The following is a 13,129-nucleotide window of genomic DNA, read 5'->3' as shown; positions in this document are numbered from 1 at the left end:
CTAGTCAACTCTAGTCACTCCCCTGGACCACACCCACATATATAAATACAGGATACCAGTGGTTTATCAAGATTAGGTGCTGAACTGATAATTTGCCCGGAACCTTTGTATCATTTAAAGGCAATTTACAGTAACACAGTATCTTAGGATCTGAAGGCTTTTACAAAGTTACCATTTCATGCATAACAAACCAATGTAAGTTAATCACCTGAGCTGATAATTATTTTTCTACTTAATTCTAAACATGCTTAGAAAAAAGACAAGAATTATTTTTTTCTTGGCATTAGCACCACAAATTTCATGTTAATTGATTCTAACTTTGTTTATGAAACTTCTCTGGAGGATCACCTTGTTTTCACCTTATTTTTTCAGCTTTTATAGGGCTGAAAATTTGCAGTATGCCTATCTTTTAAAAATAATAATACACTCACCAGAGAAAACTGAATTGTGATCTTTACAATGTTTATATGAAAAATTTATAACAATGACAAAGATGGAAAATATGTCTGATATTGAGCCAAAAATTATGCTGTTGACTGTCAAGTAGAGTATGGGCTTTGGAGTAGGTCTTCAGGGCGTGATTAGTTGAACTACTATGTAATTACTCTAATTCTTTGGCTTAATTTTATAAGGTAAAGGAGGAGGTACGGAAGTTAACGGGTATTTTTCTCACAAAGAAAAACCATTTAAAAATCTTTATAAAGGAGAAAGCTGAGAAATTTTTCCAGAAAATTTCAGAAGCCACTGAAATTTTTCTAGTGACTTCTGTCAATGGATAAATAAGCATTTTATCTATTCATTCAGTCAACAAATATTTAAGTGTCCACAAGGTGCTAAACCCTGGAATTTGATGGCAAACTGGTAATTATTTTTTATTTATTTATTTAAGACAGAGTCTCACTCTGTCACCCAAGCTGGAGTGCAGTGGCAAGATCTTGGCTCACTGCAACCTCTGCCTCCCAGGTTCAAGTGATTCTCCTGCCTCAGGCTCCCGAGTAGCTGGAATTACAGGTGCCTACCACCATGCCTGGCTAATTTTTGTATTTTTTGTGGAAACAGGGTTTTACCATGTTGCCCGCCACCATGCCCAGCTAATTTTTCTATTTTTTGTAGAAACAGGGTTTCGCCATGTTGCCCAGGCTGGTCTCAAACTCCTGGGCTCAAGTGATCCTCCCACCTTGGCCTCCCAAAATGCTGGGATTAGAGGCCTGAGCCACTGTGCCCAGCCACAAACTGGTACATCTTATTCAGACATTTGTGGCATTTCCAATTTTATACACATATTTGTACACTAATTTTTTTAAAAAATTTCTTTTCAGAGTAGTTTTAAGTTCACAGCAAAACTGAGCAGAAAGTACAGAGGGTTCCCATATATCCCCTGCCATTCCCTCCACAAGCCTCCTACACTATCAACATCCTGCACCAGAGCGCCGTATTCACAGGTATACACTATTATAGGATCATACAGAATAGTTTCACTCACAGCCCTAAAAATCCTCTGTCATCTATTTGTCCCTTTCCTCTGCTCCATGGCAACCACAGATCCTTATACTGTTTTCATACTCTTCCCTTTGCTAAAGCTGTTGTTTTAAAACGAAGTTTGGGTAAACATAGTTTAACTAGGGTCAAGTATAATATAACTGATCTTTAATCTACTGATTATACTCAATTTAGCAAATTTGTTAACTCTTAAGAATATCTACATTCACATTTCTTTGGCCTCATTTTTTTGTGTTATTGGTCATACTGTATAAAATCCTTTGTTGTAAGGTTTCAGAAAACATTTTTTTCAAAAAATGCAGAATATAAAACAATGCTTAAATTAAGCAATTGGTGTAGATCCTTAAATCTAAGAGGGCATTTAATTATAAGATGCAGTATTATTTTATATATCACTAAGATGCACTATTATTTTATATTTGAGTAAAAAAAAAACCCACAAGCCATTGGCTGGGCGCGGTGACTCATGCCTGTAATCCCAGCACTTTGGAAGGCTGAGGCCAGTGGATCACCTGAGGTCAGGAGTTCGAGACCAGCCTGACCGATATGGTGAAACCCTGTCTCTACTAAAAACACAAAAATTAGTTGGGCGTCGTGGCATGCACCGTAGTCCCAGCTACCCGGGAAGGTGGGACAGGAGAATTGCTTGAACTCGGGGAGGCAGAGGTTGCCATGAGCCTAGATCATGCCACTGCACTCCAGCCTGGGCAACAGACCGAGACTCCATCTCAGAAAAAAAAAAGGGAAAAAGATAAAACACACGCTAATTAATTGTAATATGGCATTGATGATGAGATGCATTTCCATTTCAGAGAAATTAAAATTTATTAGTGTTTTTTTGAAGTGTGCTTTAGAATTAACTACAACAGTAAATTTTTGTTTGGAATGTTATTTCAGTATCAGGATTCTATTCTGGTTTTTTTGTTTGTTTGTTTGTGTGTTTTTTTACAGGGTCTCACTGTCACCCAGGCTGGAGTCAAGTGGCACGATCACAGCTCACTGCATCCGCCACTTCCTAGGAACAGGTGATCCTACCACCTCAGCCTTCCCAGTAGCTGGGACTACAGGTGCCATCACCATACCTGGCTAATTGTTTTGCTTTGGTGTTTTTTTTTTTTTTTTTTTTTTTTTTTGTAGAGACAGAGTTTCGTCATGTTGCCCAGGCTGATCTCCCAAACTCCTGGCTTCAAGCAATCCTCCTGTCTGGGCCTCCCAAACTGGTGGGATTACAGGCATGAGCCACTGCGCCTGGCCCTCAATCCTGCTATTTTTATCAACCAGAAACTCTTAACAGCGGGAATTTGATTTTGAAGCATTGTTCTTTCCCACTGATTCTACACCAGTGGAACCAAGGATGTTAATCGAGGAATGGTTCGGACATTAACTCTTCTAGTTGTAGTTTGTCATTTGTTTGCAGATTGAGGTAGATCATTCAGTCACTATTAACTATCATAAACAGCAATAATAAACAACTTTTCTTTCTGTCTTTTTTTTTTTTTTTTTTGAGACGGAATCCCGCTCTGTTACCTAGGCTGGTGTGTAGCGGCGCAATCTGGGCTGACTGCAACCTCCGCCCCTCCAGGTTTAAGCAATTCTCTGCCTCAGCCTCCGGAGTAGCTGGGATTACAGGCGCCCGCCACCACACCCGGCTAATTTTTTGTAATTTTAGTAGAGACAGGCTTTCACCATCTTGGCCAGGCCGGTCTTGAACTCCTGACCTCGTGATCCACCTGCCTCGGCCCCAAAGTGTTGGCATTACAGGCGCGAGCCACCGCACCCGGCCACAGCTTCTTTTCAAAATTGAATTCAATTCTGAAATCTCTCAAGGGAGGTCGTGGATTATTTAAAAGGAAATTACTTGAAACAATAAACATAAAACAATGTAGAAATAGCATAAACTCATCTAGATTGAAGAAACAGAAACATGGAGTACTAGCATCTTCTTGGAATTACTTAAAATTAGGACAAATAGTTACCCTACTACCCAAGTGGCATTTCTTTCCATTTTAGAGCTGTGCTGTCCACATATATAATCAAAATTTTCTAGTAGTTAGCCACAGTTAAAGTCTTTAAAAAGAGAAATTAACTTAATAATTTATCTAATTTAATGTAATATGTCCAAAATATTATCTTTTCAACATGCAATCAATATAAAATTTACTAACGAGATGGTCTTCCACATCTGGTGTACTGTTTACACTGTATTCCACAGAGTGGCGAGCTGCCTTTCCAACCCTCACTTAGCCACATGTGGCTACCGTATTGGACAGCAGTCTTAGGGGATTTCAGAATCAACTGATTCTTTAATTCTGAGTTTGAGATTTTCTTTTTATAATACACACGGTCGCTAAGGCGCTTAGAGATCTGTGAGGCGCATGGAGATTATTTCACTCTCAGGTCCCTTTTGATCCAAGATCTCACAGCACTAAAAGCAGTAAGAGGGAAGGCAATGGGCAACCCTTGCGCCCAGGAAGGTGGCCTGGAGGAGGGCCTGGTTCCTCCGAGCAGTGCCCGGCGGGGAGGCTGCAGACGCGGCGTTGGAAGTGGGATTTCGAGACAAGCTCCGGCAGCTGCCCGGAACCCGCGTCTTTTTCTGGGGCACCCGGGAACAGCAGGGCCGGACGGAGGGAGAGCAGCCTCCGGGCCATGCACAGGGTCCCGAGCCGCCACCGCCGCCAAGGGAGCTCGGCCCAGGGCTACAACGCTTCCCGCCTAGGCGGGCGGCAGCCGGAGCCAGGAGCCGGAGGAAGCCCGGCCGGCGTCCGGCGGACAGCAGGACACTATCTCCCCGGCGCGCTCTCGCCGGCGCCGCAGCGGGCGCGCGGGCGGCAGGGTGGGCGTGGAGCGGCGGGGGCACCGCCCCTGGGAGAGGCGGGCGCCGCGGTTCCGGGGGCGGGACGCGCCGAGGAGTGGGGCGCGAGCCGCCGGTTTTGATTAGTGCGCGGAGCTGCGGCGGCGGAGCCAGGCAGCGGAGCTGCTCGGCCGGGAGCCCAGCGGCGAGACGGAGAGGCGGCGGAGGTGCCGGCGCGCAGGGTCTGGCCGGCGGCAGCGAGGGTCGGGAGAGGCGAGCCGGGGCGTGGGGCCGCAGTTGCCCCGACCAGAGCCGGGAGACCGCAGCACCCGCAGCCACTCGCGAGCGCGCCGAAGACAGCGCGCGGGCGAGAGCGCGCGGGCGGGGGCGCGCAGGCCCTGCCCGCCCCTTCCGTCCCCACCCCCCTCCGCCCCTTCCTCTCCCCACCTTCTTCTCGCCTCCCGCGCCCCCGCACCGGGCGCCCACCCTGTCCTCCTCCTGCGGGAGGGTTGTCCGTGTTGGCGGCCGCAGCGGGCCGGGCCGGGCCGGCGGGCCGGGGGATGGCGCTGCTGGACCTGGCCCTGGAGGGAATGGCCGTCTTCGGGTTCGTCCTCTTCTTGGTGCTGTGGCTGATGCATTTCATGGCCATCATCTACACGTGAGTGAGGGACCGCAGGAGGGGCTCGGGCGGGGGTCCGGGCCTCGGGGACAGGCGAGAATGGGAAATGTTTGTGCTTTGAAGGGGACTGGGCTCGGGCGGGGGTGGAGAAAGCTGATCCTCAGGCTGTTCCCCCCGCGTTCCCTCGCCCCTCGGACCGGCAGTGGCGGTGGTCTTTGAGAGGGAAAAGTGTTGGGCGAGGGAAGGGTTTGCTGGGTTGCCGGTGACTGCCCAGCCAGGCGAAAGGAGACTGCTCTTACATGTCAGGCTGAATGAAGGTGGTGGATCGGTTTGGTTGTGCTGGGGATTCGTGTGATTTTTCATCTGGGCCGAGATGTATGGTGTATTGTTTTTTTCTTCCGACCTGGGCCACGTTTCTGTTAGGGTGGTGATTGTGTCCACTTTTCTGGGAGCTGCTCACAGCTCTCTGGACACCTCCCTGTGGATTTTCTTCTTCCTGGAAGAGCTCTGTGCGCTTAGATAGGTGTGAAGCACCTGTCCACCCTGAAAAATGTCCACCAAACCTGCGAGCTGGCATGATAGCTTTGAGTCCTGTAGCTTGTACATATCAGCGTGGTTTTCTTTCCTTTTTTCAATTCCTCGTCTTACTGTCTTATGTAGATTTGTACTCACCCCCCGCCCGCCACATCTTTTCATTTTTGTTTAACAAATACTTCTTGAGGCCTACTAGATACCATTCACTATTCTTGGCCAGGGGACACGGTGGTGAGCAGGACACAATTCCTGTCCTCATGGGGCTTACATTCTAGAAGGAAGAAGCAGATAAAATCTGAATAAGGTTATGAGATTGTGATGAAGCATGTAAGTGAAATAGAACTGGGTGATGGCATGAATAGAGACATGGGGTATGTGGCTAGTTTGGTATATCCACTGTTTAAGGTGAAGTCTGCCTCTGTAAAGAAATGAAAAAATTATATAGAGCACATTACTGATATCGATTCACTTGGATTTTTAGTCTGGGTGAGAAAAAGAACAATTGTATATAGTAATCGTTACCATGAACTAGAATAGAGTGTATGTTAGTGGAAGAGACTTTAAGAAATTAGTTACTTTTAGTTGTTTTTGTTTTTGTTTTTTCCTTTTTACTGCGGAAGAAGTGTGCCTTTGCTTTTGGAAACACTGTATTTTATTAGTACAGTGTGGCATTTCCTGGTACTAAGAAAGATGCTGCTGGTACAAGTTATACTGATATTTCTTTGAAAGTGAAAGAAAACATGCCACTTGGATATTGTTGACTTTAGTTTTTGGAGTTTGTGAGCTTAGTCACTGAGCACATTCTGGAATTCATTTAAAATATGTGAGTTCTTTTCCTTTAAAAAAATTGTTACTTTTTACAGTCATAAAAATAAAAAATGCTTACCGTGTAAGGAATTTATGCAATAGATAGGGATGGAGAAAAATAAAACATGCACACACCAAAAGTACATTACCTTGTCAACCTTTTGTGACTGTCCTTCCAATTTGTGTGTGTGTGTGTGAGAGAGAGCAAAGGATGGAGGGGAAGGGGGAAGAGAGAAAAGGGCTATATTATGATTATTGTTCTGTAACCTGCTTTAAAGTTCATCTGTTTAATAAATGTTTATTGAAAAGCCGTTTTGTGCAAGGCACTGTTCTAGTTGCTGGAAGAATGAAGAGCAAACATCCAAGGCCCCTGTTCACATGGAACTATCCTGTAAAATGTCATGACCATTTTTTTCATGTCAATATCTGTATGATCTCTACATCATTTGTAATAGATGCATGATATTTTAGTTTACCAGGTACTGAAATTTATTATTATTGATGGATGTGTAGGTTGTTTCCAATTTATCTAGATTACAAACAACACTGTGATGAATTTGTATGCATACATCTTTGAGAAATGATCTCCTTAGTTATATTTCCGAAAGAGGAATTATTGGGCCAGAAGTGGTGCACATTTTAAACTTTGATACATATTGGCCCCATAGAAATGTTATATATATTCACAGTCCTGGTAACATTGTATGATAGCCCCGTTTTGCCTTACAAACACTAAGTAGCAGGCATTTCACTGTTTTTATTTTCATTCCTTTAAAGTTACATTGAGCACTTTTAAAATACGTTTATATGCTAGTTACATTTAGATGTAAATTACATACTCATAATCCTGCCTGTGCTGCAATCTGTTGCTGAATTCATCTTTGTGATATAAAGGTTGTTTTTCTGTTATCTGTCATATGTAGCATTCTTTTCCCCAATCTGTTATTTGTCTTTTAACTTTGTACATATATTTGACATGGAGAAAAGTGTTTGCGCATGTGTGTTTTAGGTAGATAGGTCTTTCTGTTTCTTTTTTTTTTTTTTTTTTGAGACGGAGTGTCGCTCTGTCGCCCAGGCTGGAGTGCAGTGGCCGGATCTCAGCTCACTGCAAGCTCCACCTCCCGGGTTCACGCCATTCTCCTGCCTCAGCCTCCCGAATAGCTGGGACTACAGGCGCCCGCCACCTCGCCCGGCTAGTTTTTTGTATTTTTTTTAGTAGAGATGGGGTTTCACCGTGTTAGCCAGGATGGTCTTGATCTCCTGACCTCGTGATCCGCCCGTCTCGGCCTCCCAAAGTGCTGGGATTACAGGCTTGAGCCACCGCGCCTGGCCTGTCTTTGTTTCTTTTACGTTTTCTAACTTACAATTTTTATATCTTCCTTATTCCTCCAAATTACTATATATGTTAGTCTCCGCTTCCTCTTAGTATTTTTATTTTTTCTTAATTTTTTCACATATTACCCTTAATTCACCCAGTATTTTACTTCGTTTTATGAGAGCTAGAGCCCTAATTATAGTTCCTTCTAAGTATTTAGAGACTTGTCCAAAATTACTTATCAAATGATTATTTGATTATTCCACTGTTTCGAAATATTTTTATTATAGACTAAATTCTGCTTTTTACTTGGGTATGTTTCAAAGCTTCCATTGCCCTTTCTTAACCTATTTTAGATGGCAGATGTTTTTAGGATTTCTGCCTACCGTGTTAAAGGTAACATTCAGATTAGAGACATTTCATATTCAAGAGTCTTATTGTTGAGATTGAAGATTTCCTAAAAGTAACTAAAGATTATAGCCTTGGCAAGTTGAATAGCCTTTATGGGTTATTTTTCTTTTTTTTTTTTTTTTCTTTTTTTTTTTTTTGAGACGGAGTCTCGCTCTGTCGCCCAGGCTGGAGTGCAGTGGCCCGATCTCAGCTCACTGCAAGCTCCGCCTCCCGGGTTTAGGCCATTCTCCTGCCTCAGCCTCCCGAGTAGCTGGGACTACAGGCGCCCGCCACCGCGCCCGGCTAGTTTTTTTTTTTTTTGTATTTTTTTAGTAGAGACGGGGTTTCATCGTGTTAGCCAGGATGGTCTCGATCTCCTGACCTCGTGATCCGCCCGTCTCGGCCTCCCAAAGTGCTGGGATTACAGGCTTGAGCCACCGCGCCCGGCCTATTTTTCTTAATTATTTTTTATTTCTTTGTGAGCGCTAGTGTGGCTTGATAGCTTGGGGCCTGAGGCGAAATTGTGTAAAAGTCTAGAACTGGTGGTCGTCTTTCCCTTTTAGCCCTTGGGAGCCATGTTGCTGCATGATGAAATGATCTGAGCAGAAACCTTGCTTCATGCTCTCTCCCCTATCCCATCCACCTCAGATTATTATTATTTCCCTGTGTACATAAGGTCCTAATGTTTAGCATCAGGCTTTATCTTTCTACTGGAGGTGCTAGGCTAGTGTGGAAATAATTTGTGTGTCCTTAAATATTAGCTACCCTCAAGTAAAACAGAGGTCCTTTTACCTGGAGAGGTGTGTGTGTGTGTGTGTGTGTGTGTGTGTGTGTTTCTTTGAGACAGGATCTTGCTCTTTTGCTCAGGCTGAAGTACAATGGCACGATCTTGGCTCACTGCAACCACCACAGCCCAGGCTGAAATGATTCTGCTGCCTCAGCCTCCTAAGTAGCTCTCAAGTAGCTGGGACTACAGGCATACCTGGCTAATTTTTGTGCTTTTTGTAGATATGGGGTTCCACCATGCTGCCCAGGCTGGTCTTGAACTCCTGGACTTAAGTGATCTACCTGTCTTGGCTCCCAAAGTACTGGGATTACAGGTGTGAGCCATCGTGCCTGGCCCCCTGGAGATTTTTTAAGATTTTTAAAGTTAATTCTGTTTTCTGCAAACATATTTCCTTTATTTTGTTTATTATTATTTTTTTGAGACAGTCTTCTCTGTTGCCCAGGCTGGAGTGCAGTGACTCGATCACAGTTCACTGCAGCCTCCACATCCCAGGTTCGAGCAATTCTCCCACCTCAGCCTCCCAAGTAACTGGGACTACAGGTGCATGCCATCACACCCGGCTACTTTTTGTTACCCAGGCTGGTCTCAAACTCCTGGGCTCAAGTGATCCCCCCACCTCGGCCTTCTGAAGTTCTGGGATTACGGGCGTGAGCCACTGCAGCCAGCCCAAATATGCTGTTTCTAATGTACAGCAACTTCAATACCCAATGCATAGTTTTTGAATGGAATTTGCATACTCATTGTGTCAGGATAACTGCGATAAATGACCTGTCAAAAACTGGTTGTGTTTTTAAAGTAAATATTAGCATTTGGGATATTATTTTTAGTTAGTATGATCTTTGCCTTAAATTCATGAATACTTGGTGTTCTGAGCCTTAGTGGAATGTAAATTGAGAACGTCTTTTTTGGGTTTAGTCCTGAGGATGCCCTTGGACTGTGGTCAAACGTTCATCAGTCAGGATCATTGCTACAGGGCTACTTTCAGGGAAATGACTAAGGCAGTTCAGCAGTTGCCCGTTTAACCTGAGCTTGGGAAGATACAGAATTAGACTATAGTGTGATAGCTTTAAAGAGCAAAGTGAGGGGCAGTGAGGGGAGGGAGAGCATCAGGAAGAATAGTTAATAGATACTGGGCTTAATACCTAGGTGATGGGATGACCTGTGCAGCAAACCACCATGGCACATGTTTACCTGTGTTAACAAACCTGCACATCCTGCGCATGTACCCTGAACTTGAAAGTTGAAGGAAAGAAAAAGAGCAACGTGGAAATTGTAAGATTTTCATATTCAGTGATGGTTCTATTGATTCATTATCCCTCCCTTTCTCTCTGACATTAATTAGTTCAGTACATCTTCATATCTACCCTAGATATTGAAACTATGTCTACTCACTGGTCTCTCTGTCTGCAGCCTTGTGCCCCTTCCATTTTATATTTCTTATTGTAGCCTTTATCCTTCTGGATTACTAATCTTGGATCACAGTAGCTTAAAATCTTACCATGATTCCTCATTGCCTGCAGGTTACAGTTCAAACTCCTTAATGAGACAAGCACAGCTCTGTAGGAGCTGGGCCATCCCTGCGTTCCTGTTTCTTCCGCAACGTTGTGTTACTGGCATTTCCCCAAACGTGCAGTGTGCTTTCTTTGGAATTGTCTTTCTTTTTTCTTTCTCTTCCTTCTTTCCTTCCTTTTTTCTTGTTTGATTAACTCCTACTCATTCAGGTCATTTTGGACTTTAGTTCCTTGTTGGGTTAGGTGCCCTTCATGGCACCCAGCCATCTCCTATTTGTTTTCTATGGTGGTGGAATCTTTTACATTCTGTAGTGTGGTAAGCCCATTGTCCAGTGGGCAGAATTTGTTTTCCTGTAGAGATAACTCACTATTGGTTATTTTGCCTTCTGTGAGAGAATTTGTGTTAGCAAAGTTAAGCTTGCACAAGAAGGTGTGCTTTACTTATTACATTACTTACATGCATTACTTACTGCTTATGAAGCCCATTTTGAAGCAATACCATTTTTGAAATACGTGCTATATGTAGTAAATTGGTCATGACATACTGATTATAAACAGACAGTAATACAGTCATGAGTGATAACATAACAGGTCATTAGTCACTGGAAATTGCTGGCATGGACTATGTGAAGTTAGGGACCTGCTGATATAGCAGTGAACCTAATTTTACACGAAATATTAACAAGCTCTGTGACATGGAGCAGGGAAGATAAATTCCTAGAGTCAGATAAATTGGTTCAGCAGAACCACACAGCGGAATTATAAAAACAACACATTCTGGGGCTGTTAAGCAGGGTGAACTTTTGCCCTTGTGGAATTCATAGTCTTCCTTAGAAACCTAGAGGGAAATTCTGTCTTTTTTCTTTTTTTTTTTTGAGACAGAGTCTCATTCTGTCGCCCAGGCTGGAGTGCAGTAGTGTGGTCTCAGCTCACTGCAACCTCTGCCTTCTGGGTGCGAGTGATTCTTGTGCCTCAGCCTCCCAAGCAGCTGGGACTACAAGCACGCGCCACCACGCCCTGCTCATTTTTGTACTTTCAGTAGAGATGGAGTTTCATCATGTTGGCCAGTCTGGTCTCAAACTCCTGGCCTCAAGTGATTCCCCCGTCTCAGCCCCGCAAAGTGCTGGGATTATAGGCATGAGCCACTGTACCCAGCCGAGTGAAATTCTTGTGCCTCACTTCTGAAGAGCTGTATTAAGGTTACTGCAGAGGCTTCTTCCCGCCATCTGAAGAGGAAGGAGTCCACCCTCCTTGTTTAACCTTTACCTGCCTCCGGTAGGTTTCCCTGCATCCCGGGCTTTCCTCTTGCAAAAGCCAAATTTGACAACAAAACTGTAGAAGAAGTTATTTAAAAATGAGACAGGCCAGGCGCGGTGGCTCACGCCTGTAATCCCAGCACTTTGGGAGGCCAAGGCAGGTGGATCACCTGAGGTCAGCAGTTCGAGACTAGCCTGACCAATATGGCGAAACCCCATCTCTACTGAAAATACAAAAATTAGCCAGGTGTGGTGGCAGGTGCCTGTAATCCCAGCTACTCGGGAGGCAGAGATAGGAGAATCGCTTGAACCCTGGAGGCGGGAGTTGCAGTGAGCCAAGATCGTGCCACTGCACTCCAGCCTGGGTGACAGAGCGAGGCTCTGCCTCAGGGAAAAAAAAAAGTTCCCACCTTGACTTTTTTTCTTTTCCTTTTGAGACAGGGTCTCTCTCTGTTACCCAGGCTGGAGTGCAGTAGTGCGATCATGGTTCACTACAGCCTTGACCTGCCGGGCTCAAGCAATCCTCCTACCTCAGCCTCCTGGGTAGTTCGGACTACAGGCACATGCCAGCACGCCTGACTAATTTTTGTATTTTTTTTTGTAGAGATGGGGTTCCACCATGTTGGCTAGGCTGGTCTAGAACTCCTGAGTTCAAACAATCTGGCCACCTCGGCCTCCACAGGTGCTAGGATTATAGGCCTTTTCCATTCTTCAGTCACCTAGTCTTTCTAGACCTGTGATTGTCAACTTTGACTGCACTATGGAGTCACATCGAGAGCTTAAAAAAAAGAAACGACTGCTGCCTGGGGCTTACCCCTACAGACAAGGTGAAATTGGTTCAGACATCAGTATTTTCAAAACTCGCTAGGTGACATGGATGTGCAGCCTAGACTGAGAATGATTGCCACGGGCTGTCTGTCCACAGTTGTGTCCAGCACCTGCCACCTCTTGGCTTTATTTAATTCTCCATTTAGCCCAGAGCCCACAGTTCATCACTTCATTATCTTGCCTCTTGCCTCACCTCATGTCAGTCTGCCCTGTTATCCTGAATCCATCCAATAATGATAGCTGCTCAACTTTGAAAATCCTACAGAGGGTAATCACACAGCCATGTGGACTAATACTACTACACATTGGTAGTCTCAGGGCTCAGCTAAACCTGCATGCAGTGCTGCCTGGCAGTGTTTTTTTTTTTCTGTAGTTAGCTCTGATACCCATCACTTTAAAAAACCTCTTCTAAATCTTCATTCTACCGCGTTCTTGGTGGATGACCTTAGCTCCTACTTCATACTGTGGATCCCATCATGCTTAAATTACTTTTTTCCTTTTATCCCTTTGCCCTTCGGCTAGCTCTTCTTGAATTTTTAAAGAATTTCAAGTAGTCTTTAAAAAATTGAACTAGAGGCTGGGCGTGTTGGCTCACGCCTGTAATCCCAGCACTTTGGGAGGCCGAGTCAGGTGGATCACCTGAGGTCAGGTGTTTGAGACCAGCCTGACTAACATGGGGAAACACTGTCTCTACTAAAAATACAAAAAATTAGCCAGGCGTGGTGGTACTCGCCTGTAATCCCAGCTACTCCGGAGGCTGAGGCAGGAGAATTGCTTGAATCTGGGAGGCG

The 13,129-nt window shown here is 44.6% G+C and overlaps 1 protein-coding gene across 2 annotated transcripts in view; it reads left to right on the top strand.

Annotated features, from left to right (window-relative positions):
* The first annotated feature begins 4,436 nt into the window (after positions 1-4,436).
* The window catches only part of UGCG (UDP-glucose ceramide glucosyltransferase), a 39,279-nt gene continuing 30,586 nt past the window's right edge, over positions 4,437-13,129 (top strand). For both annotated transcript variants that reach the window (XR_012424469.1, XM_005581067.4), the window contains exon 1: positions 4,437-4,949. Coding sequence is in view for 1 of the 2 variants with exons in the window: in XM_005581067.4 (XP_005581124.1) it covers positions 4,852-4,949 (98 nt within the window). In the remaining variant the exon portion in view is untranslated. The remainder of the gene's footprint in view (positions 4,950-13,129) is intronic.

The sequence above is a fragment of the Macaca fascicularis genome, chromosome 15, assembly GCF_037993035.2.
Source record: "Macaca fascicularis isolate 582-1 chromosome 15, T2T-MFA8v1.1".
Taxonomy (NCBI): Eukaryota; Metazoa; Chordata; class Mammalia; order Primates; family Cercopithecidae; genus Macaca; species Macaca fascicularis.
This window is presented reverse-complemented; position numbering and strand designations above follow the sequence as displayed.